This window comes from Acomys russatus, chromosome 24 (assembly GCF_903995435.1).
Source record: "Acomys russatus chromosome 24, mAcoRus1.1, whole genome shotgun sequence".
In the NCBI taxonomy this organism is placed as follows: Eukaryota; Metazoa; Chordata; class Mammalia; order Rodentia; family Muridae; genus Acomys; species Acomys russatus.
The window spans coordinates 57,577,840-57,600,810 of record NC_067160.1 but is presented as its reverse complement, the minus strand read 5'-3'; the positions used below and the strand labels follow the sequence as shown (position 1 = coordinate 57,600,810).

Here is a 22,971-nt window from a genome sequence, read left to right as displayed (position 1 = left end):
CCAAACCAAACTAACTAACTCAAAACAAAACAAAACAACAACAACAAACCCAACTTATTCTTGTTTGACCAATAAAAAGCTGACACACCTGGGCAGGCAAATGGAATAGTCATGGCTAAGTTTCCAGGGCTCGGAAGACAGAAAATGTCTTGGAAAAGAGCAACCAAGAGGGAGGAAGAGAAGGAGGAGGAAGCAAGACGGGACCAAAGAAGAAGAAAATAGACCGGTGCCATGGGATGTGTGGGAAGGAGCCCATGGGATGTGTGGGAAGGAGCCCATGGGATGTGTGTCAGTGTGGATGAAGAGATGGAAAACATTAGCAAGAGTTTGGGGATCATGTGTGTGAGGTAGGGGTGAGATAGGGCTGGGAGGTAAAGATAGTTTAGGTTAATATCTGCCATGCTGGGCTAGAGAGATGGCTCAGAGGTTAAGAGCACTGCTTGCTCTTCCAAAGGTTCTGAGTTCAATTCCCAGCAACCACATGGTGGCTCACAACCGTCTATAATGAGATCTGGCGCTCTCTTCTGGTGTGTAGGCATATATACAAGCAAAATAGTATATACTAAAATAAATAAATAAATAATTTTTTTACAAAATTTGCCATGCCCCACGTAAAGGCCTATTCTAATTAAATATAACAAGTGTCTGTGTTATCACTGATTATTAGTGGGTTAGAAAATACCACTATAGAGCCGGGCGGTGGTGGCGCACGCCTTTAATCCCAGCACTTGGGAGGCAGAGGCAGGCGGATCGTTGTGAGTTCAAGGCCAGCCTAGTCTACAAAGTGAGTCCAGGACAGCCAAGGGTACACAGAGAAACCCTGTCTTGAGAAACAAACAAACAAAAGTTTAATCCAAGGATTTAATAAAGTTAACCCTAGGTCAAGAAGCAAAGCAAGGGGCCGGAGAGATGGCTCAGAGGTTAAGGCCAAGCTCTTACTGCTCCTGCAGAGAACCCAAGTTCTGCTCTGAGCACCTATTTTGGGTGGCTCACAACTGCCTGTAACTTCAGCTCCAGGAGATCTGACCCCCTCTTCTCACCTCTGTGGGGACACACACACACACACACACACACACACACACACACACACACACACACAGAGAGAGAGAGAGAGAGAGAGAGAAAGAGAGAGAGAGAGAGAGAGAGAGAGAGAGAGACAAAGACAGACAGACGTATGTGCCCTTTGATTTAACAATAAGAATCTTTTCAAAGTGCATGTATGTATGTATTTAGGGCATGTGTGTGTATGCACACATGCACCTATGCCACAGTGCACTTGTGGCAGTCAGAAGGCAACTTGCTGGAGTCAGCTGTCTCTCCCCTTCTATCATGTGGGTTCCGGGGACTGAATTCAGTTCATCAGCTTTGATAGAAAGCACGTGTACCTGCTGACCTATCTTGTCAGCTAAAACCCTTTAATTGTGTATTGTTTATTTGTATGCACGTGTGCATGGCAGGTGCACATCAGAGGGCAACATGCAGGAATCTGTTCTCTACTTCTACCATGTGGGGGCCAGGGGTAAACTGAGATAGGCTTGGCAGCAGGGGCCTCTACCCACTAACGTCCCACTTCCGGCCTTTTATGTGGGTGCTGTGATCCCGGAGCCTCGTGCTTGTGTGGCAAGCCCTTTCCAAAAACGAGCCACCTCACCAGTCCCTGAAGCTAGGAGACCCTGTTTCCTAGACTCCTTGACTACACATTCTGTTCTGTGCTTGGTGTCCTCCCAGAGTCTTGTTGGTTTGGGGGCATATTCCAAACGGATGGGTGTTACCCCAGGTTTGTGGTGGGGTTGAGGTTGTCACCCATTGGCGTCTGTGCTGAGTGGAAAGGAGAGGTTCTGCTAAGAAGACAAAGCGGCTGAATGTCAGATGCATTCCGCTGGGCTTCCTCTCACAAGAAGCAAGTCCAGGAGTTGGGATACTAAGGGCCAGGCCTGCAGAAGGCTCCGGTGGCCTCAGGCCTCTGGCAAGTCAGCACACGGGCTGCAGTGAGACTGGCTTCTTACTGGAGCCACCAAGGTACCCCTCGGAAGGGGCCCTGGGGCAGAAAAAGGGCAGGGGAAATGGCACCAGGAAATGAGGTAATGTGGCTCTGGGTATGGCTGGGCTATGCTCCTTGCCTAGGAGTTGGACCACCAAGCCCCTGCAGACCCCAGAGTTGCCCATCTGCACTGCAGAGAAGGCAGCAAGGACCGTAGCAACACACCGAGCCTATCCAAAATGTCATGAAGGTGGACTGCTTGATTACATCATCAGAATAAGCTAATGGCAACGAAGCTATAATATATAAATACAGGTTTATTAGTGAGGCGGGGTAGGGAGAGCACGCCCTGGGGTTGTGGGGAAGGGAAGGAGAGACGGCAGCGAGGTGGGGAAAAGGGCAAGGGTGCAGTGAAACCAAAATGTCTGGTCTACACAGTGAAGGGAGCCTGGGAGAGGGGAAGCCCCGCCCCTAGGTAGAAGGCAGAGCATGCCGGCCACGCCCGCAGCAGGACCAAACAGTGGACCTAGAGCAGATCAGCAGGAACTGGAAACATTGTGGCCCTCCCCTCCAGACTGAGTCTGGAACTCTGGGAAGTCCCCAGCTCTGGCTACAGCCCCACCAGTGAGACAGATGTGCTTAGCGCCAGGTCACCCTTTGTCCTGCATGAGGCCCACATCCCTCCACATCCAGTCCTCTGTGGTCATCTTCCCTGAAAGGCCATAGATGACCGTGAGCGTCCATGTGCTCAGCTTCCTCCTTGCTTTTCTCCACACCATAGCCCAGAGGGAAACAGGCTTACAGCAAAGGCCAGCCCAGGATCACAGCTGCGTGACAGAGGTTTCTGCTGTGGGGGACTCTGGCTCCCAAAATAAACCAGTAGCTTCCTCTTCTTCTTGATTTATTTATTTATTATGTATACAGTGTTCTGTCTGCATGTATGCCTTCCTGAGGGCACCAGATCTCTTTATAGGTGGTTGTGAGCCACAATGCAGTTGCTGGGAATTGAACTCAGGACCTCTGGAAGAGCAGCCAGTGCTCTTAACCTCTGAGCCATCTCTCCAGCCCTGACTACTTAGCTTTGCTCTTCAGGATGATCTACTGATGGCTTCATTTCAGCAGCTTTGACACATTGCCACAGAAGCATACACACTTACTTTACTCCACGTGTGGAATGCACATTATATTGGTAAGTTGCCATGTGTTGTCTGAGTTCACCTGAGAAGCTGCCATCCCCTCACTCCAGACCCAGACATATTTACCTCAAAGCGTCCTTCCAGCTAACTTTTCTAGGGATGGTCTACCCCCTCCCCGACCTCTGCAGCTGCTTTCAATTGATGCTAAAAGTCTTGCCCCAGCCAGGTCTTTGTTGTTAAACGTATTTTGAGCCACCTCCAGCAACTGGGACCTACTTATACCTTTAAATTTTTAAAAACTTTTATAACTTTTTATCTACTATCTGGAGGCTGACTGGGTGACAAAGAACTTTTTTTTTTTTTTCTTTCTTTTTTTTTTTTTTATAGCAGCTATCTTTATTCTTTCTAAAAGGTGCCTAGTGAAAATTGTTTAGAGTCTCTTTGGCCAGGCTACATTGCTTGGCATCCATCTCCCTGCCCAACCAATGGGTGTGTGTGTGTGTGTGTGTGTGTGTGTGTGTGTGTAGCCTTGGCTATCTTGGAACTAGCTCTGTAGATGTGACTAGCCTCAAACTCACAGAGATCTGCCTGCCTCTGCCTCCTGAGTGTTGGAATTAAAGGCATAGACCACCACTGCCTGGCTGTTTTTTGTTTTTTGTTTTTTGTTGTTGTTGTTGTTTTGGTTTTTTGAGACAAAGTTTCTCTGTGTAGCCTTGGCTGTCCTGGACTAACTCTGTAGACCAAGCTAGACTCGAACTTACAGCGATCCACCTGCTTCTGCCTCCTGAGTGCTGGGACTAAAGGCATGTGCCACCACTGCCCGGCATCCTGGCTGGTTTTTGTTTGTTTGTTTTGTTTTTTCCTTAAACTTTAATTTTTAAAAATTTTTTCAAATATTTAATTTAATTTTAATTTATGTCTGTTGGTGTGGGAGTGTCAGATCTTGGAGTTACAGACAGTTGTGAGCTGCCATGTGGTTGCTGAGAATTGAACCTGGGTCCTTTGGAAGAGCAGGCAGTGCTCTTAACCACTGAGCCATCTCTCCAGCCCACTTTAAATTTTTTAAAAAAATTATTATTAAGAGAATGGTAGGCCCGGCATGGTGGCTCGAGCACACCTTTAATCCCAGGGAGGCAGAGGCAGGCAGATCTCTGTGAGTTCGAGGCCAGCCTAGTCTACAGAGTGAGTTGAAACCCTGTTCAAAAAACTGAGAGAGAGAGACAGACAGACAGACAGACAGACAGACAGACAGACAGAGACAGAGAGAATGGTGAGCTTTGAGTTTTCCAATTATATAGATCATTGGTTTTAAAAGTAACATAAATAATGAAAGAGAAAGAAAGACCTCTTCTCCTTTGGGCTGTTTAGAGCAGGCCTGCAACAGAGGAAACGCTCGCAGGGAGACCTGTCTCCCCCTCCCTACATGCGTGTATTCCACTTAGATGCCAGGGGGGCCTGGATAAAGAGGCCCAGCCCCTCCTCACAGGGACCAAGGCTGGCTGAGCAGGCATCAAGCAACAAAAGAAGCAAGTGTTCCTGCTCTCAGCATTCCTGCTGGCAGTGTGGGATGGGTGGAGGGTTTTTGTTGTGGGATGGGGTGGGGGTGGGGCATGGGGTGTCTCTCGGTGACTTGGAAGGCCTCCAACAGGAGAGGGCACAGGTCTTCAGCCAGGAAAATAAAGCTTACAGAGACATACAACTATGGACTTTGGTGGATTAGACCTTGGTTTTACTTTTGGCAGATGGTGTTGAAAGATCCTCCCACCATGGAGTCAGCTGTGCTAAGGACTGGGGCCCTGTTACAACTGTGAGGAGTGAGCTTTATTTGTGAGCAAGGAAAGACAGGGAGAGAGAAGACACGGAGAACTCCGTATGTACTTTATTTAGCCTGTGACTGCCATTTTAGACGCGGGTGACATTTCTTCCTCTGGTTCTAGCAGCGGGTACATGTGAGTGCTCTGGGAGTCTGCCATCCCAAGAATCCCCTTTCACTTTTTAATGACAGGTACCCCTTTAAAAACAGAAATAGTGAGGCGGGTGTGGTGGCCTTTAATCCCAGCACTCGGGAGGCAGAGGCAGGCAGATCTCTATGAGTCGAGGCCAACCTAGTCTACACAGTGAGTTCCAGGACAGCCAGGGGAAATCCTATTGAGGAAAAAGAGGAAGAAAGTGAAAACTGTGGATGCTGCCAAATGGGGTGGCTCCAGAGTATTGACTCATTGAAACTCAGTTATCACTAGGTTCTAGGCCTTTCCACTTCCTGCCTCTCTACCCTGAGATTTGTGTTTGGTAAAAATGCTGAGTTATGGTCCAACCCCAGGGCCCTCAGGCCTGGACCTGGGAACAAGGGAAGATAGACACAGGCAAGGTATTAGCTGGTGTGACTACAGATCAGTGACCTATATTCATTTCGTACTTTGCTCACTGATGCCCACTTTAAATGTCTGGTTGTATCTGAGAAAGGGAAGATAAGAGAGTTTATCTTTGAGATAGGAATACAGAGTTTACAATCTCTGCATGCCCTGCATCCAGGCCCCTTGGTTGCAAGAAACAGGAAAGTTTCCATTGCAAAACTTCCTGAAAATTTCCTTAAAAAAAAAAAAAAAGTCCTGGTCTTTGGGAAACAGGGAGAACAAGGTGGTCAGTCTCTATGCCACAGGAAGGGACCTTGGGGAGAGAGCTAATCATTGCCAGCCAGAAATTGGCCAGAATTGCTGCCTATGCTTAGTCACCCAGGCCCACACCACATAGAATAAGAACTGACCAGACTGCCAGCCCGTTAGCGGGCAAGGCACACTGGGACTGGGGCCTCCAGACTGCCAGCCCGTTAGCTGACAATGCACACTGTGACTGGGGCCTCCAGACTGCCAGTCCGTTAGCTGACAACGCACACTGTGATTGGGGCCTCCAGACTGCCAGGCCGTTAGCGGGCAAGGCACACTGTGACTGGGGCCTCCAGACTGCCAGGCCGTTAGCTGACAATGCACACTGGGACTGGGGTCTCCAGACTGCCAGCCCATTAGCTGACAAGGCACACTGGGACTGGGGCCTCCAGACTGCCAGCCCATTAGCTGACAAGGCACATTGGGACTGGGGCCTCCAGACTGCCAGTCCGTTAGCTGACAACGCACACTGTGACTGGGGCCTCCAGACTGCCAGCCCGTTAGCTGACAAGGGACACTGGGACTGGGGCCTCCAGACTGCCAGTCCGTTAGCTGACAACGCACACTGTGACTGAGGCCTCCAGACTGCCAGCCCGTTAGCTGACAAGGGACACTGGGACTGGGGCCTCCAGACTGCCAGCCCGTTAGCTGGCAAGGCACACTGGGACTGGGGTCTCCAGACTGCCAGCCCGTTAGCAGACAAGACACACTGGGACTGGGGCCTCCAGACTGCCAGCCCGTTAGCTGGCAAGGCACACTGGGACTGGGGTCTCCAGACTGCCAGCCCATTAGCTGACAAGACACACTGGGACTGGGGCCTCCAGACTGCCAGCCCGTTAGGTGACAAGGCACACTGGGACTGGGGTCTCCAGACTGCCAGCCCGTTAGCTGACAAGGCACACTGTGACTGGGGCCTCCAGACTGCCAGCCCGTTAGCTGACAACGCACACTGGGACTGGGGCCTCCAGACTGCCAGTCCGTTAGCTGACAACGCACACTGGGACTGGGGCCTCCAGACTGCCAGGCCGTTAGCAGGCAAGGCACACTGGGACTGGGGCCTCCAGACTGCCAGGCCGTTAGCTGACAAGGCACACTGGGACTGGGGCCTCCAGACTGCCAGCCCATTAGCTGACAACGCACACTGTGACTGAGGCCTCCAGACTGCCAGCCCGTTAGCTGACAAGGGACACTGTGACTGGGGCCTCCAGACTGTCAGCCCGTTAGCTGGCAAGGCACACTGGGACTGGGGTCTCCAGACTGCCAGCCTGTTAGCTGACAAGACACACTGTGACTGGGGCCTCCAGACTGCCAGCCCGTTAGCTGACAACGCACACTGGGACTGGGGCCTCCAGACTGCCAGTCCGTTAGCTGACAACGCACACTGGGACTGGGGCCTCCAGACTGCCAGGCCGTTAGCAGGCAAGGCACACTGGGACTGGGGCCTCCAGACTGCCAGGCCGTTAGCTGACAAGGCACACTGGGACTGGGGCCTCCAGACTGCCAGCCCGTTAGCTGACAAGGGACACTGTGACTGGGGCCTCCAGACTGTCAGCCCGTTAGCTGGCAAGGCACACTGGGACTGGGGTCTCCAGACTGCCAGCCTGTTAGCTGACAACACACACTGTGACTGGGGCCTCCAGACTGCCAGCCCGTTAGCTGACAACTGGGACTGGGGCCTCCAGAGTGCCAGCCCGTTAGCTGACAACTGGGACTGGGGCCTCCCAAATTAACATTAGAGGACTTACAAAAGGCTAAAACTTGTCTGTACCCAAAGCCTTAAACCTAGGCATCTCTCCTAATTCTGATGCCTGCTGTTCTGCCTTATGGGTTAGTTCATTTGGATAACAGCAGTATTACCCACACCCTGAGACTACTTGGTGGGCATGTACTCAGGGTCTGACTAAATGTGCCTCTTCTGGTGCTTTCCAAATTATATAGCCAGGTTGGTCAGGACCTAGAGACGTTAAAACAACAGTTAGATTCCCTAACAGAAAGGGTCACACAAAATTAAAAAGATTTAGATTTGCTTCTAATTTTTTTTTTTTTTTAAACACACCATGAAATATATTGTTTCTATAACAACCAAGAGTAATTTTTCAAATCTTGCCATGGAGGGGCTCAAAAAGAAAAAGAGACAAAGATGTAAATTAGGAAACTGATACTGGTCCCTGTGCTCTTAGTCCTCCTGGCTGAGTACTCTGCTATCAGCACTGACTGGGCCTGTGCTTGTCCCTGCAGCTCAGAATATATGGTTAACTGTGTATCAGTTCAGTAAGACCAGCATGGCTCCATGGTGGGAGTACGAATCAGGCCATAAAACTCAGCATGTAGACAGCACCACTTGGCAAAACAAAAATGAAGACCTAATCCATCAAAGCCCATAGTTTTGGGAGTCTCTAAATGGCTCACCTTGCTTTTTGCCTTCTATAGTTCCACTTCTGGCTAACTATTCTTGTTAACTGAAGGGTGTCAACTGAGAACATGGTTTTTGTCCTTAAAAGCTCACCCTGAGAAAGGCTCAGGGCCACACTGGGATCCAGAACACCCAATATAGTCACCAGCCAGTTAGTTAATCGAGACTTTCTATTGGCTTCAACCTATGTTGGAGCTGTCTTCTCTGGTGAACACCTCACAACAAAGGCCACTGATAATCCACAGGCTCTCACTGGTGTGTAAAACTTTCTCTATTCTCAAACTCTGTAAGATGCAAGCAAAAGAGAAAAATCCAAGAAGTGGAAGGTTGGCTTGAGACTTGTAACAGGGGAAAACTTAACAGTTTAACAATACATATGAACAGGTAATTTTCATTTACAACACTGTGTCATATATATTTATATTTGGGGTTGAATTCTTGTTTATAGAAATGAAATAAGAGACAGTAAGTTACCTACAAATCGAGTCCATGACAGCCAAGGCTACACAGAGAAACCCTGTCTTGAAAAAAACAGAGAGAGCCAGGTGTGGTGGCGCATGCCTTTTGGGAGGCAGAGACAGGCAGATCACTGAGTTTGAGGGCAGCCTGGTCTACAAGGTGAGTCTAGGACAGCCAACGATACACAGAGAAACCCTGTCTTAACAACAAAAAACCAAAACAACAAAAAAGCTAGGTGTGGTGGTGCACACCTTTAATCCCAGCACTCAGGAGGCAGAGACAGACAGACCTCAAAATTCCAGGCCAGCCTGCTCTACAGTGAATTCCAGGACAGCTAAGGCTACACAGAGAAACCCTAACTCAAACAAACAAAAACAAAACACCAAAGTAAACAAAAAATTTACAAAGCCGCATTTTTTCTGGTGTTCGCCAAAGCTTGGAAGTTTACATCGCTGAGCATAAGAGGGTCACAAAGGATAACCAAGCCAGGCGGTGGTGGCAGCCGCCTTTAAACCCAGCACTCAGGAGGCAGAGGCAGGGGGATCGCTGTGAGTTTGAGGCCAGCCTGTTCTATAAACTGAGTCCAGGACAGCCAAGGGCTGTTACAGAGAGAAAACCCTGACTCAAAACACACACACACACACAGACACACAGACACACACACTCACTCATCCAGAACTAAAAGTATGGCTGTTGGCACAGATCACTTTCCAAACCATAACAGTGGCTGCTCAAATCCTGGCTCTACACAGGCTTTGGGCAGGCAGGTAAGGCTTTGCGCACCCCTTACCTAAATCCTCTCACGTACCTTGTGTCTCTCAGGTCCACCTACCTGCGCCCCCCCCATACATTACAGGGGACCAGGAGTCTGTCCCCTGTAGGATTCCCACAGGCCTACATGCTATTCTCTGGGCTTTTCCATCCTAGGTAGGTAACACTGAGAACCCACAGCCATGCACACTGCTCCCTCTCCCAACCCTTTTTATTTTTATTATTATTTTTTTTTTTTCGGTTTTTCGAGACAGGGTTTCTCTGTGTAGCCTTGGCTATCCTGGACTCACTTTGTAGACCAGGCTGGCCTCGAACTCACAGCGATCCACCTGCCTCTGCCTCCCGAGTGCTGGGATTAAAGGCGTGCGCCACCACGCCCGGCTTCCCAACCCTTTTTATACCACAAAATAGAATCTTCAGAATCTGGCTGTCTTTGGCTACTCTAGCAGGAGAGGGGGTAGTAGGAGTGGGGTCCCACTGTAGAGGGGAGGGTTAAGTCTCCTCCAGCCTCCAAGTCCCTTACAGCAGTACCATCTCTCTCTCTGGAGGACAGGAGAAGGTCCCAGCCCCTCACTGAATATCTACCCATCAAGGCTGCTCAGGAAAGTGTGTGAGGGTGGACTAAACACACATCAGTGAACCCAGAAGCCACCCACAGGTTTGAAAAAGATTTTAATTGGCTTTTGTCTCCAGAACTGTATCCATGCCTGGGCTCTAGGGTTCCTGGGCTTAGTATCGCCAGTGTGAGGGTTTGGGCCAGACAGAGAATGTGCAAGCAGCCGCTAGATCTCCCACATAAGGCGCAGAGTCTCCCAGGCAGGGGACCCAGGGGGCTGGTGCCTCCCTCCTGCCGAAAGCGTGCAGAGGGTCACAATGCTGTTCTTTTCCATGGGGACACCTGGACTTGCTCCTCCCCACCGGTGGGCTGTGGGCTGCAGGCAAGTGGACATCACTGCAGCGGAGGTGAGGAGTGGGGACCCGGCATGGGCGCTGACAGCGAGGAATGGTCGAACAGTGGGTTGCGCACCTCCATCTCCCCTGTCTGTGAAAACACTGGGTCAAGCTCCCAGCAGCAAGGCCTGAGACAGCAAGCCGAGGAGAAGCCCCAGCAGACATCTCCCCCTCAACGCCTCTGGGGCACTCACTCACCGGCGCCAGACCTGGGCACTCATACACAGTGAAGTCGCCATCTTCATTTTCTTCGTCGGAGGAGGCTGACTCCAGTTCCTGTGGAGGTTCCTTATGCCTGATAGGAGCGAGACAGCAAGGGTCCTCAGAGTACTTTCCAGAGGACAGGGGACTAGAGGTGGGTGCTCAATGTACTATTGTCCTGGGTGGAGGCTGGGGTGGGGTGGGGGGCCAGGAAGTAAGAGCAGGTAGGGAAGGATGGTCAGGTGAGGTGTGGGTGCGGCGGAGATGCAGGGGGAAACTGGCTGTCGCTGGAGGCTGGGTGCGCTCACCGTTCCAGGCACAGCATCTGCTGTCTCTGGTGCTGGTAGTGATACATCTCAGCACTGTGCGCCAGCCGCTGATCTCCAGGCTGTGGAAGGGGGCGGGAATGTTAAGCAACTGTTGGGTTGCATAGGATAATAGCGCGCCTGATGGGGGGGGGGGCTCCGTACCGAGATTCGTGGCGTTGTAGGTGAAGTGGGCGCCTTGGCTGTGGCAGCATAGTCGGCCTTCTGAGTCAGGCGGATCTCTCGCTGTAACCTGAAGGGGTGTGGGGTGAAAGGGTTGTTGATGGAGCTGAAGGTCAGACCCCACCCACCAGCTGGAGGCCGCCGAAGCTCACCTACACCAGCAGAGGGCTGCCACAGCCAGGGCGGCTGTGCTCGCCAAGCAGAAAGCCAGGGTCAGCACTGTGGGAGAAAGGGGCATTTCGAGGAGCCCGAGGAAGGCCCGGAGGCTGCCTCCCCCATCCCCTTGTTGCCAACCTTGACGTACCAAGGGTGAGGCCATTTCCATGCCTGCCCGGAGGCTCCAGCGGGGACATATGCACAGGCCCAGAAGACGCTGGGGTGCCAAAGGAGGTGTGGGGCGTAGGTGGAGAGGTTCCGTGTGTGGAGGGGAGGCGGGGCTCCAGTCCTTGACCCCTCTGTGAAGATCCCAAGGTAGCTGCTAAAGTTAGGTATGCAGGTAAAGTCAACAGGACTTGGCCTTTGCTCAAAGAAACAGGATCAGGGCAGTGTACTGGACAGGAGTGAGGGTGGGGATGGGGGGGTGGGGAAGTGGGGAAGGATGGTCCTCACCAGGCTCCAGGAGCTTCTGTGCAGCCTCAGGCAAGGGTTGTGCTGTAAGCCTTGAGTGCCCAGCCTCCTTCTCCTTCAGAGCCAGTTCCTGGGCCAGGGAATCGATCTCCTCTTCCAGTCTAGGCTGGGACAGGCCCTCCCCTGGGGAGTGTAAGGGCCATCATATAGGGGGCGCCCAGGACCCTTGCTTTGACAACACCCGTGGCAGGGAGCCTCCTGAGATGGAGGGACCCATTAAAGTTTCACCATCCTGGGTTACCATGGTGACAACTGAGGGAGCCTCTTTTAGTTTAGTCCCGAGCAAGGGGGGTGGGGGTAGAGGAGGTGAAGAACAGAGAGAGAGGCTGGGGGGGGGGGGGGGAGTATATACACAAAGAGGTAGGCAGAGCACTGGAAGACAGTACACAAACTACCTTGGCCATCTGGAAGCACCTTCTCTGCCCAAGAGGAGAAAGGGACTCCTAAAGGGACAGAGGGCACCCAAGCATCTCCGCTATTCCCAGGTAGTTAGAAGAGGAGGTGCCTACAGAGGGCTGGGGCTGGGGGTGGTCAGACCCTGACTAGTTCTCACTTTGTACCTCACAGTCCAAAAAGAAGCTCCCACATGGGACCCCGATCTACAGACAGTCCTCTTGGCCTCTTCTCAGAAGGCCCGGCTGGCCAAATCACCCCCCCCCCCACACCTCTCAAGTAAAAAACCCTCATCACAGCTGAAGTGACATCCAAACAGACTGAAGGACAGTGGCCACTAGCACAGGGCTGTCCCTGCCAAACGTGCTGTGTGGAGTGCACGGGCTAAGGAGCAAATGAGAAGAGCAGGTTGCCTAGAGACAAAAGGAACAGCTTTTGGAGACCTACCATGGTCCAGGCCCTACCATTCTGACCTCTCTTCTTCCTGAGGTCACCCTCTACCCTAGGAGGAACCAATTGCCATAGGCCTCAGCCTAGTTCCAACACTAGGTCAGCACCATCTTGAAAAGATGAAGGAGCTTGTCACGGAGTGTCAGGCCCTGGTTTTGGGCCTGAGCACTCCGTGATGCTCAGAGGCACAGGTGGCCATTACCACAAGGCTCTAAGATTCCTAGGGGTATGGATGGACACACAGGGCAGGGCAGAAGGGAGGAAAGATACCTCACTCATCCATTTCCCCTGAATCTATACTCTGGCATACCGGAAGACAGGTGCATCCTGGGCACACAGAACCCTTGCTGGTCCTCCTGGAAGGACTGAAGGCATGGTCCACAGGCATGTGCACCTGGTGGGCATTTTGCCCGCCTCCTCAGGGCACAATCCAGGCTTCCGGGACAGGTGGCAGCATCTGAGGACAAAGCAGAGGCAGGACCCATCACAGCCCAATTGGCTGACACCCAGTGAAACACCAGCTCTGCTTGGAAACCCCTCCTTCAAGCCCGGATGTGGTGGCACATGCCTGTAATCCCAGCACTCAGGAGGCAGAGGCAGGTGGATCGCTGTGAGTTCTAGGCCAGCCTGGTCTACAAAGCAAGTCCAGGACAGAGAAACCCTGTCTTGAAAAACAGAAGAGGAGGAGGAGGAGAAACCCCTCCCTCTACAGAACTGGCCAGGCCCTGCCTTCCTACTGCCAAGTGTCAGAATCAGGAAGCAAACAGTCCCAAGTCTTGTGGGAACAATCCAGCTCCACCCACTCCCCCACGTCCTGCTTCCAGGCCTAAGCCCTACGCTTAAAGGAAAACTGACCCTAAGTGTCCAGCCAGCTCTCTTGAGGAAGTACTGGACAGTCCTCCGAGGCTGGCTTTTGACCTTTCTGTGGCTCAGAGTGAGCCAGGCCCTTTCATCCAGATTGCTACTAAGGACAGAGTTCTGTTTTCTCTTTGACTCAGGAGCAGCAAAGGATGTCGGGTAGCCATTTCTCCTAAACACTGGGGCTTCTCCCTAGACTCCCATCATATAACCTCACAACCCTGTGGCCTGGCAGGCCACAGGCCACACATTCTCCCTGCCTAGCTGTTGACTGCCACACAAGGAGAAGCCACTGGGGTTTGGGAGTCCTAAGGTGGCACTGCCTAGATATAGTGAGGACACTGAACGGCCTGGCCTGGTCAGTGCTGGGGATACCAGTCTAGTCATAGTTCCCAGTCACAGTGTTGCCATCTGGAGCCCAGGGCACGATGGGCTCATATGCACACATTGGCCCTACGATGATGATGCAGCTAGACAGAGCGGCGGCCAAGGGAATACCCAGCCACCACTCCACACTGCAGGCAAGGCCAGGAGGGCCCTGGGGGAGGTGGCGAACGTGGCCTTCTACAGACTTCTGGCTTAGTTTCCTTTGTAACCTGACACTCTACAGCTCCTGCAAATAAGTTCCAGCAACTCTAATGGCAGGTGGCACCCTGAATCCTAGGCCAGCTACCTTCTATCCTCCAGAGGCTGTGTCGGTAGCCTCCAGTAGCAGCTGTCTGGGCTCCAGGCTTGGGATGGTTAAACATTGACTAAAGCCTGTGGAAGTCCAGGAGGCTTCCGTGGACTCCACCCACCAGCTAGGCTCCAGACAGTCCCTGCCCCTGATGCTGACAACCGACTCAGACCTGGGGGGGGTAGCAGGATGCTGGGTTTGGGCTCTCCGGCCTCCCTAGGCCACCAGCCTATTGTTTAATCTTGGGCAGAAAGACCCTCTCCAGCCTGGGCATGATGAGGACGTCCCAGGAGCAACAGCAGCTGGAGAATAACGGGTATTCTACCCATGTTGGCCTACTGGCCCCTCCTGGGCACCGGGTGTGGTAATGGGATGCTAGTGAGGGGTCACGCATTCGGCTACAGAGTGGAGGCCAGCACCTTCCCAGGGGCTCGGCGCTGTGCCTTAGTCGCACTCCTGAGGAGGCTCCCCCTAGAAAGGAACGTAGGCTCTTTATCATGTGGCCTCCGCTACCTCTGGCAAGACCTGGTCTGGCCCTCCGCTCTCCTCCAGTCTCTTCCAGCCATGCCAACCTTCAGTGCAGGGTTGCTCGCCCAGGAAGACGTCTGACCAGCTCCTAAGACCCGCCCCCCCCCACACACACAGCCGAATGATCTCCTTAGAATCCCAGCTGTGCCACATACCAGTCACCTCTCTGTGCCTCAGTTTCCTCATCTGTAAGTTGGGTTCAAAGCACCTCCTCTACAGAGCTCCAGAACTCAGTGAACCTATGGGCACCCTCTCCGACTTCACTCCCCTCAGGGAGATACGATTTGGATTCTATAGTTTCAGGACCCATCTGTCAAGAACGGTCTCCCAATCTGGGGAGGGTCACACTCTTCTGAAGACAGGGCGGCACATACCGTCCAGGGTGGGGGATGGGGGAGCTTGATTGACCCCACTAAATTGGAATAAGACTCTAGAAAGCCTGGAACCCTTAGACTCTATCATGGGAACACCTCCGCCGCCCCCCACCTCCGCTCGCCCCCACAAGGCTGACAGTCAAGGCCCGCAGACACCGAAGCAACCCTGCCAATTGGAAGCTCCAGAAACAAAGACATAGGATCTCCTTGAAGGGCCACCAGCAACCAGACGGCTGCAGACCCAGAAAGACATCCGGACTGGTTCAGTGACCCAAAGACAAAGAGGCCAGAAGCGCGTGAAATCTACATTTGCCTCCAGGGACCCGAGAGAAGACTCATCCAGCATAGCCTTCATCTGGCCTGACCTGTTTACCCAATCCATGCCCGGCGCACCAGGCCTGCTTGGCCTGCGGGCCTGGGTGAGGCCGGGGCGGTGGCAGGGAGGACGAGGGCGGCGCCGGATGGCAGGATTCCCCACCCAGCAATCCAGGCCCCGGAGCGCCCCGCAGCCTGCGCCCAGAGCGCTCGCTCACCGGGGCTGCGGGCGGTGGCACCATTCAGGGCCGCTCCGAGGATGAGGCCGGAGAGCAGCAGTCGCAGCAGCCGCAGGTGCCGCGAGGAAGGCGGAGGAATGGGCGTCGCCATGCTTCAGCGCCGCCACTCGGGCTGCATGGCACCCTGCTGCCCCGGGCTCGGTACCGGCTTCGGGAACCGCAACTGGAGAAGCCGGGACGCCAGAGGGGCGGAGGAGGAAGAGGAAAAGAGGAGGAGGCGGCGCTGACGTTGCGGCAAAGGATCCGGGATGGGATGGAGGCGCGGCGGTCAGAGAAAAATGTCGGGAGTGCGCCTGCGCGCTCCACCTGCGGGGGCGGGACATCTCCTCCAGGCTGAGCCCCCTCCCTCTGCGTACAGTTAGGGTCCCCTTTCTCCAGGCTGCCAAGTGCCTCGGGCTCTCCAGCCTCAGCAGCAAGATGCCTCCTCTCATTACCCAGAAATCTGGCTAGGGATTGACTAGGAGTGGGTGTCCCAGGATGCGTGCCTTCCTTTTAATGGTCCGACTGCCAAACCCTCACCTCCCACCCTGTTAGAGAGAAGGACCTTACACTAGGGGCACACCAGGGGAAAATCCTGGCTGTTTTGGAATTTGCTATGTCGCAGGTTTGCAAAACGTATCAAGCAAAGGATAAACAGGTGTAGAGACACACAGGTGTACTCCGAGACGCACCCTCGCTTTCTAAGCCACAAGAAAAACTAACAGAGCCGGCTCGCAACACTTGTCAGGCTCGTTCCCTAATGAGGCCACCAGGGGGCAACAGGCGTCTGGGAGCTGTCCAAGGTGGTCATGGTCCCAGGTGATGGCTTTCTGCTCCCTTGAGTCACATAACATGGAGCATCACCTATGGTGCCTCATGCTTACCTTTCACTTCCAGTCCCCAGAGAGCACACTCTACCTCATCCAGAGACTTCACTCTGGTTAAGTCAAGAAGGCGACATTGTGGCTATGCGTGGTGGCGCACGCCTTTAATCCCACCTGTTGTCAGGCAGAAGTAGGCAGAGCTCTGTGAGTTCCAGGCCAGCCTGGCCTACATATCAATTCCAGGACAGCCAGGGCTACATAGTGAGACCCTGTCTTTAAAATGAAAAACCGAAGCCGGGCGTGGTGGCGCATGCCTTTAATCCCAGCACTCGGGAGGCAGAGGCAGGCGAATCGCTGTGAGTTCGAGGCCAGCCTGGTCTACAAAGTGAGTCCAGGATGGCCAAGGCTACACAGAGAAACCGAAAAAAAAAAAATAACAATAATAAAATAAAATAAAATGAAAAACCGGGGCTAGAGAGATGGCTCAGCGGTTAAGAGCACTGGCTGCTCTTCCAGAGGTCCTGAGTTCAATTGCCAGCAACCACATGGTGACTCACAACCATCTATAATGAGATCTGATGCCGTCTTCTGTCATGCAGGCAGAACACTATACATAATAAATAAATCTTAAGAAGAAAAAGAATGATTCTCTCTCTCTCTCTCTTTCTCTCTCTCTCTCTCTCTCTCTGTGTGTGTGTGTGTGTGTGTGTATAAAACAAGGACTACCACACCCAACCCAGTTCTCAAGGCACAGGAATAGTGTCTGAGCTCACTTTCCATAAAAAAGGCCACTTTTTTTTTTTTTTTTTAAAGCACACCCAGGTCATGCTTTCCCACCTAGTGAACACAGAAGCTTAGGCTGTGGGATGCAGGTGCCTTGATCTCTCAGGGTTGCTGAGACTTCAGGAGACGCTGCAGTTAAAAGCAAACAAACAAAGAAGCAAAAACAAAAGCAAAAAAACAAAACTTGGGGTGAAGCCTCAATTCCTACCGATGGCATCAAGGGGGACCTGAGGTTTATAAGAGTTCTGTCAGTCAGAGAAGACTCAGACTACAACCCCAGACCAGTGTAGGGAATGCCCTCCTTGCCCTGGGTCTGGTACAGAAAGGTAGCAAGCAGGAAAAGTCCGTATCTTGGAACCAGGTTTTATCTGAATAACCAACACAGCTTGAAGGAGGGACAGGCAACAGAAGGGTGCCCTGCCCTATGAACACTTCACTGCTCTAGAAAAAAAATATTTTATTAAAAAAATGTTTACAAGTAGGCATTGAACAAGTTGGCTCTGATGCTTGACTTTCTAAAGGCCCAGAGTATGGACAGGAAGTTCCTAGGGCCCTGAAGATCAGAACAAAGGTCCCACTCTGAATGGACCTCAGCCTGAATCATAGGCTGAGAGACCCGACACCCCAGGAAGAGAGGGAGAGGAGAATTAATTGAGAACTCGGGGCCGGAGAGAACTTCAGGGTCACATCTAGGCTTTCAGTGAATGTGGATTCCCAGGTGGACTTGGGTATCAGAGAAGCCCTCGGGGAGGGAGGGATACGAGGAAGTTGGGAGCAGCTCCCAAATGCACCCCTAGAGGGCGCCTGGGGACTTGGCAGAGCGCACCTGGCGCAGGAGCAGGACCAGCGCCGCCAAGATCAGGACTGCGAAGAGCAGGAGGAGAGCGACCCAGGAGCTGAAGTGAGTGCCCTTCCGCAGGCCCGGGAGGTCAGCGGGAATCATGTTGGTCAAATTCAGCATGTAGCCCAGCGCCCAGCCGACAGCCGTGTCCGCGGCCTAAGAGGGGGCGTGACATCAGCCTCCAAGAGGCCACGCCCCGAATCTCTGACCACACCCCACACCCCCCCACACACCCCTCGCCTTTTACCTACCTTCTTCTGGAAGAGCACTCCGCTGAAAGAGCGCTCGTCGAAGCCGTAGCCACGGCTCAGGAGCTGATGTATGAACGTGGCTCCGGCACAGTAGTCAGCCAGGCGCGTGTTCTGACTTGGCACTCGGGCCTGAAGCTAAGAAGAGAACCAGACACCGTTAGATTCAAGATCTCGCGGAGCTATGGCCCGCGGGGGTATGGCACCCTCCGTACAGCTCAAGCCCAGAAAGGCGTACTGCTGGAAATACACAGAAAGACCTAGGACAAGACGCCCTTCCCAGGAACACGCTGTTCTGAGATAAGCCACATGACTCCTGGACGGCCTTGTGTCCTCCAGCCAGATTGGGAGGACAGCAAGGATGGCCACTAGGAAACAGAGGATAGTAGCATCCTTGCCTCATAATCAAAGGAACGGAGGTCCAGGCTTGAGCCTTGCTCTCTGACCCCACTTTTCTGAGACCTTCATAGGTGCCTAAGATTTGTAGGTGCCTATTTCTCCGAGAGACATGGTGGCCACCTCACACTCCAGCTACGCAGAACTCTCTATTCCTTCAGCGAGTGGCCACAGCCTGAAACCTGGTGGCATCTCCAACTCCTCCAGGCATACCCCCAGGCCTGCTGAGTCTTCCTGGGGATCCCCTTCCCACCGGTGGGGCATTCTTTCCCACACTCTGCTCCTGGACACCTGCCTTTCTGTCCCGTCTGCTTCAAGCTCCCTGTTGTCAAAGAGCATTTGCCTGTCCTGCCTGTCCTCCTCCAGACCCTGCCTGCAGGATCGGTCTTCGAGGAGACCACTGAAATCCTCCTAACTTACCCAAGCCCAAGCTCCCCACACAAGCCCGGCCATTTCTCGAGTCTATCTATGGCTGTCAGCATTCCAAAATGGAATGGAAACGCCTCCAGCTTAGTCATGGAGAATATGTGGAATGGGTCTCACCTCAGCCCAGGTCTGGTTGCAGATGATCTCAGTGGCTGCCTCCAGCTCCTTCAGGGATCCCACGGGCAGCCCCATCACTGTCTTCAGGAAATCCACAGTATAGTAGAAAGCAGAAAAGGCCTGTGAAAGGAAGCAGTGTGCAGTCACACTGTCACCAGACCCCGGATGCTCAGGGCCTCCTGCCCCAACAGCCATCTACCCAGACTCACTATGAAGTTCCCAGTCACGGGGGGCTGGAAGACCCCATTGAAGGAGCATTGGGAAAAGGAGCAGGAGGAGAAGTTGAAGAGCCCAGAGACCAGGTCACGACAGAGGGTGGCATTGCTGGTCCCCGATAGGCTGATGATGGCACTGCTGTTGAAGGTCTGGGGACGTTGACTCTTAGTGCATGGTGACTGGTAGACTTCCCGGAGCGGCACTTGGGTGGAGTAGCCCTTTGGCCAGCAGGGGTGGAAGCGATGGATCTGGGGGGGGGGGGGTGGGGGGGACGGTTAACCAGGGTACAGATAGAATTTCCCACTCTGGCTCAGCATGAACTAACATAAACCTAACTTGGGCAACATCGCTTTTGTGTTCATAAACAAACATGGCTAGCCATCACCTGCTGAGCAAACAGCAGACCTTTTGGCCAGGTAGTCAAGGTTCTATGAAAATGAGCCCTGGCTCTCCTTACCCTAGGCGCCCACTCCTGACCCTCCATATGACTGAGGTCCTCCCCTCCTGTCTCCAAGCTGGGGCACATCTAACTGAAGAAGCTAAGTGAGGCTGAAAGGGGACATCCATGGAAAAGGAGGCCTCTCTGAAGGTCCCTGAGGTCAGTATGAGCTGCCTTCCAGGCTCTGCTCTGTCGCCTTTGGTCCCTTTCCCCGCCGTCCTCCCTCCCCCACCCCCGAAGGCAGCAGTGTGGTATGGTGGTTGAGGTTGAGAGGCACCTGGAGGGCACTGGCCAGCAGCCTCTGGAGAACCTGGTCTCGACCATAGCAGAGGAAGCTATGGGTGTAGACACGGTAGTGCTGACCGTAGAGGCGCAGATAGACCTCGTTGTCTGGATCTTCCGATGGGCTGGTCGTCTCAAAGGTGATCTGTGTTGAGGCACCCCCAAGGTCCATGGCCCCCACGGTTCCCTTCCTTGGCCGGATCCACCGGCCCACCCAGGCATACTGTGGAGAGTTAGAGGTTACATTAAGACAGTGGGCAGACAAGGCCCACAGAACTCCAGGTTCTTTGGGCCAGCCTCAGGGCCTACCTTGATGAAGTTCTCCAGCAGGTAATTGGCAGTCACCCAGCCAAACACCCCTTCATCCTGTCCCGAGAGGATGCGAGCACCGCGGAAGTCAAAGGGGAACCCCGTGAGCGTCTGTGTCACTGCCTCAAGCACCCTGGCTGTGGCCTCTGGGCTGGTCAGGCTGAGGAACGGGGAGGACTCTGATGGAGCTCATCCGCAGATGTCCCCTGTCGGGCACTCCCGGAAGCTTGCCCAGGGAGAGGGGCTCTACCCTGCTGAAGGCCTGTGTGGGGCCCTGGGCCAAGTCAGGGTATAGGTAACTCACTTGAGTAAGCGCATGCCTGCTGTAGCTCCCAGGTACAGTGGTGTGCTGGCATGTTTGTCTTTAGGCACATCCTGAAGTGCCTGCTCAAGACATTGAACCAGACTCTGGCCCGCCCTAGAAGGGTCATTTGCGTAGCTGGAGATGCCCCCACCTGGAGGGAGCAAGGAATTGGGTCCAGGCTTGGTGGACGGCTTCCAGGCGGGGTCCCAGCTGACGAGGCTGCTTAGACACAGGACGCCAGCTTCATCCCACAGATGCCCAATTTGGAGACAAAGGGTCCAGGTGCCACCCAGAGTCTCTGAAGCTGCCGCCCGCCTAGTGGCTGTGGGCACAGGTGCCAGGAGAAAGACTTGGGCATTGGCAGCCTAGCCTAGCCTCCATAGAACCTGCCTGGATACACCCTTAGATCCTCAGAGCCCCACCTGCCTTGTCTATAGTGTAACGAGACCTGTCTTGGGCAACTAAACCTCGAGGCTTCCACCTGCTCCCCAGGGCTTCTGTTCCAGAACATACAGTACGCACGGCCCCTCCCACGTCCACAGAATCCAGCCTTTCCTTTTGAACTCCTGCCTTGAGTAAGCCCCACCTAACAGACAGCAAGGGGGCTGGGTGGGATGACTGGGCCTGCAGAGCTCTAAGACTGAATAGGCACCCAAGACCAGGCTCACCTTGAACATCGCAAGAGCTGTGCTGGCCCACGATGCCTGTGTTGTTTTCCTTGTCCGCTGGCCACTTGTAGACAAACACGGAAGTGTGTGAAGAGCCGGCGTCCAGGACGATGCCATACTGTGGGTGGGAGGGGCAAGTCAGCACGCCTGCTAGCATTCCAGCGCCCGACCCCCACCAGTTACGGGTCAAGCTACATGCTGAAGGTCAGGGGCGGCCAAGGGCATTCACCAGGAGTTCCTGGGGTGACCCCTTCTCCCTCAACTGCCTGAGGATGGCACTGCCAGGCACCAAAAAAAGCAGAATTCCCGCTAAAGACAACTGAGGGGCTGTTCCAGAATGGAAGGGTTCCTGGACCACATCTGGAACTTTGCTCAGTTCAAACTCAATAGCTACTCTTCCTTCCCCGGTCTGCCTGTATCTGCTGGAACCTTATCATAACCTGAGGAGGTGGAAGTTAGGATGTGGCTCAGGCGAGTGTAGCAGAGCTCCAATCCATGCCCCTGCCTGGGCCTAAAAGCCAGGGACAAGGAGAGGTTTGCTTTGCAGAGCTGAGGGGGGCGGGGCGGGGGCATTGGATGGGCCTACTTTGCAGCTCCAGGGGCCTGGGCTCCAGTTGACAGAGCCTGGCTGAACACCAGCCTGGGGTATGTGCCAGTTCTAGCCTGGGAAAGGGCTGCTCCAGCCGTCCTGCACACCAGGGGACTCCTCCAGAGCCAGGCCGATACCACGATCCAACTCCCACCCCCACACCCGATCCTGCGTGGCTTACAGAGCTCTCCTGCTTCCATCCTGGGTCCCTGGGCCTGGGATGCCACTCCCCACACAAACATAGCACAAGACCAATAAAAGGTTAAAGGTGCCAGCCTTTGGCCTGAGGCGGTTGAGGGTTGGTGATGGAGACCCCTTTGAGACCAGCAAGCTTCCTTTGCCTTCTTTCAAGAGTCACCTTTCAGACATCGGTCTGAGAGGATTTGGAGACCCCTAGTGTACGCTGTCACCTATCTGGAGCTGAATCTAGAACCAATGCCCTTCTCTAACGGCGCGCTCAAGGTGCTGCCAGGAAAAGGCGCTGGACTTGAGGTGGGGGTTCTTGCTACAGCCAATGGAGAAGGGGACCGCTTGAAGAGAGCGGGAAGACAGCTGCTCCGCCGCGCTTGCTGCTTAGTGGTAAAGCCGCAGCAGGGGAATTCCCACGAACTTTGCCTCCGGTGCCGTGGCGCTCCGGAAGCGTCGCTGTCAGCTGGCAGACGCAGTAAAACTAAGTGCGGAACCTAGGACCGGGCCGGAGGAACAGCGCGAGTGGTCCCGCGCTGATGCGAGAGCGCAGGACGTCCAGACGCGCTCCGACAGCCCTCCAAGCCCCCCAAGCCCCGGGCCAGCTGCTCCCCAGACCAGCGCCGCAGCGGGCGCGTGCACCTTGAAGGCGGGCGGCTCCCGGACGTCTTGAGTTGGGACGCACAGCAGCAGGAGGCCGGCGAGGCCCACCGCAGCGAGCAGCAAGGGTGGCAATAGTGACACCAACTTTTCGGCCATGGAAGCGCGCGCGGGAGAACACAGCGGGGATCCCAGACAGCAGGCAGCGGGGAGGCCTGGGTGGCCCGGGCCCCAGTTAGGT

General features: G+C 54.0%; 2 protein-coding genes across 3 annotated transcripts; both read right to left on the bottom strand.

Annotated features, from left to right (window-relative positions):
* Positions 1 to 10,060: 10,060 nt before the first annotated feature.
* On the bottom strand, positions 10,061 to 15,808 carry Npdc1 (neural proliferation, differentiation and control 1). Of its 2 annotated transcripts, none has more exons than XM_051166581.1 (9): positions 15,503 to 15,808; positions 12,844 to 12,990; positions 11,673 to 11,813; positions 11,368 to 11,538; positions 11,216 to 11,282; positions 11,046 to 11,133; positions 10,884 to 10,963; positions 10,573 to 10,669; positions 10,061 to 10,465 (listed from the first exon to the last, which is right to left on the bottom strand). In XM_051166581.1, the coding sequence occupies exons 1-9, from the start codon at positions 15,612 to 15,614 to the stop codon at positions 10,373 to 10,375; spliced, it is 996 nt and encodes a 331-aa protein (XP_051022538.1). In that variant the 5' UTR covers positions 15,615 to 15,808; the 3' UTR covers positions 10,061 to 10,372. The 2 variants fall into 2 exon arrangements, with proteins under 2 accessions (XP_051022538.1, XP_051022537.1); XM_051166580.1 differs by having other exon boundaries at positions 10,063 to 10,465; positions 11,368 to 11,541; positions 15,503 to 15,804.
* A 1,743-nt stretch (positions 15,809 to 17,551) lies between these two features.
* Entpd2 (ectonucleoside triphosphate diphosphohydrolase 2) lies at positions 17,552 to 22,971 on the bottom strand. Its single transcript, XM_051166664.1, has 9 exons — positions 22,773 to 22,971; positions 21,356 to 21,473; positions 20,688 to 20,838; positions 20,384 to 20,543; positions 20,070 to 20,297; positions 19,347 to 19,601; positions 19,138 to 19,257; positions 18,202 to 18,336; positions 17,552 to 18,106 (listed from the first exon to the last, which is right to left on the bottom strand). Exons 1-9 carry the CDS (start codon positions 22,887 to 22,889, stop codon positions 17,903 to 17,905), a joined length of 1,488 nt encoding a protein of 495 aa, XP_051022621.1. The 5' UTR covers positions 22,890 to 22,971; the 3' UTR covers positions 17,552 to 17,902.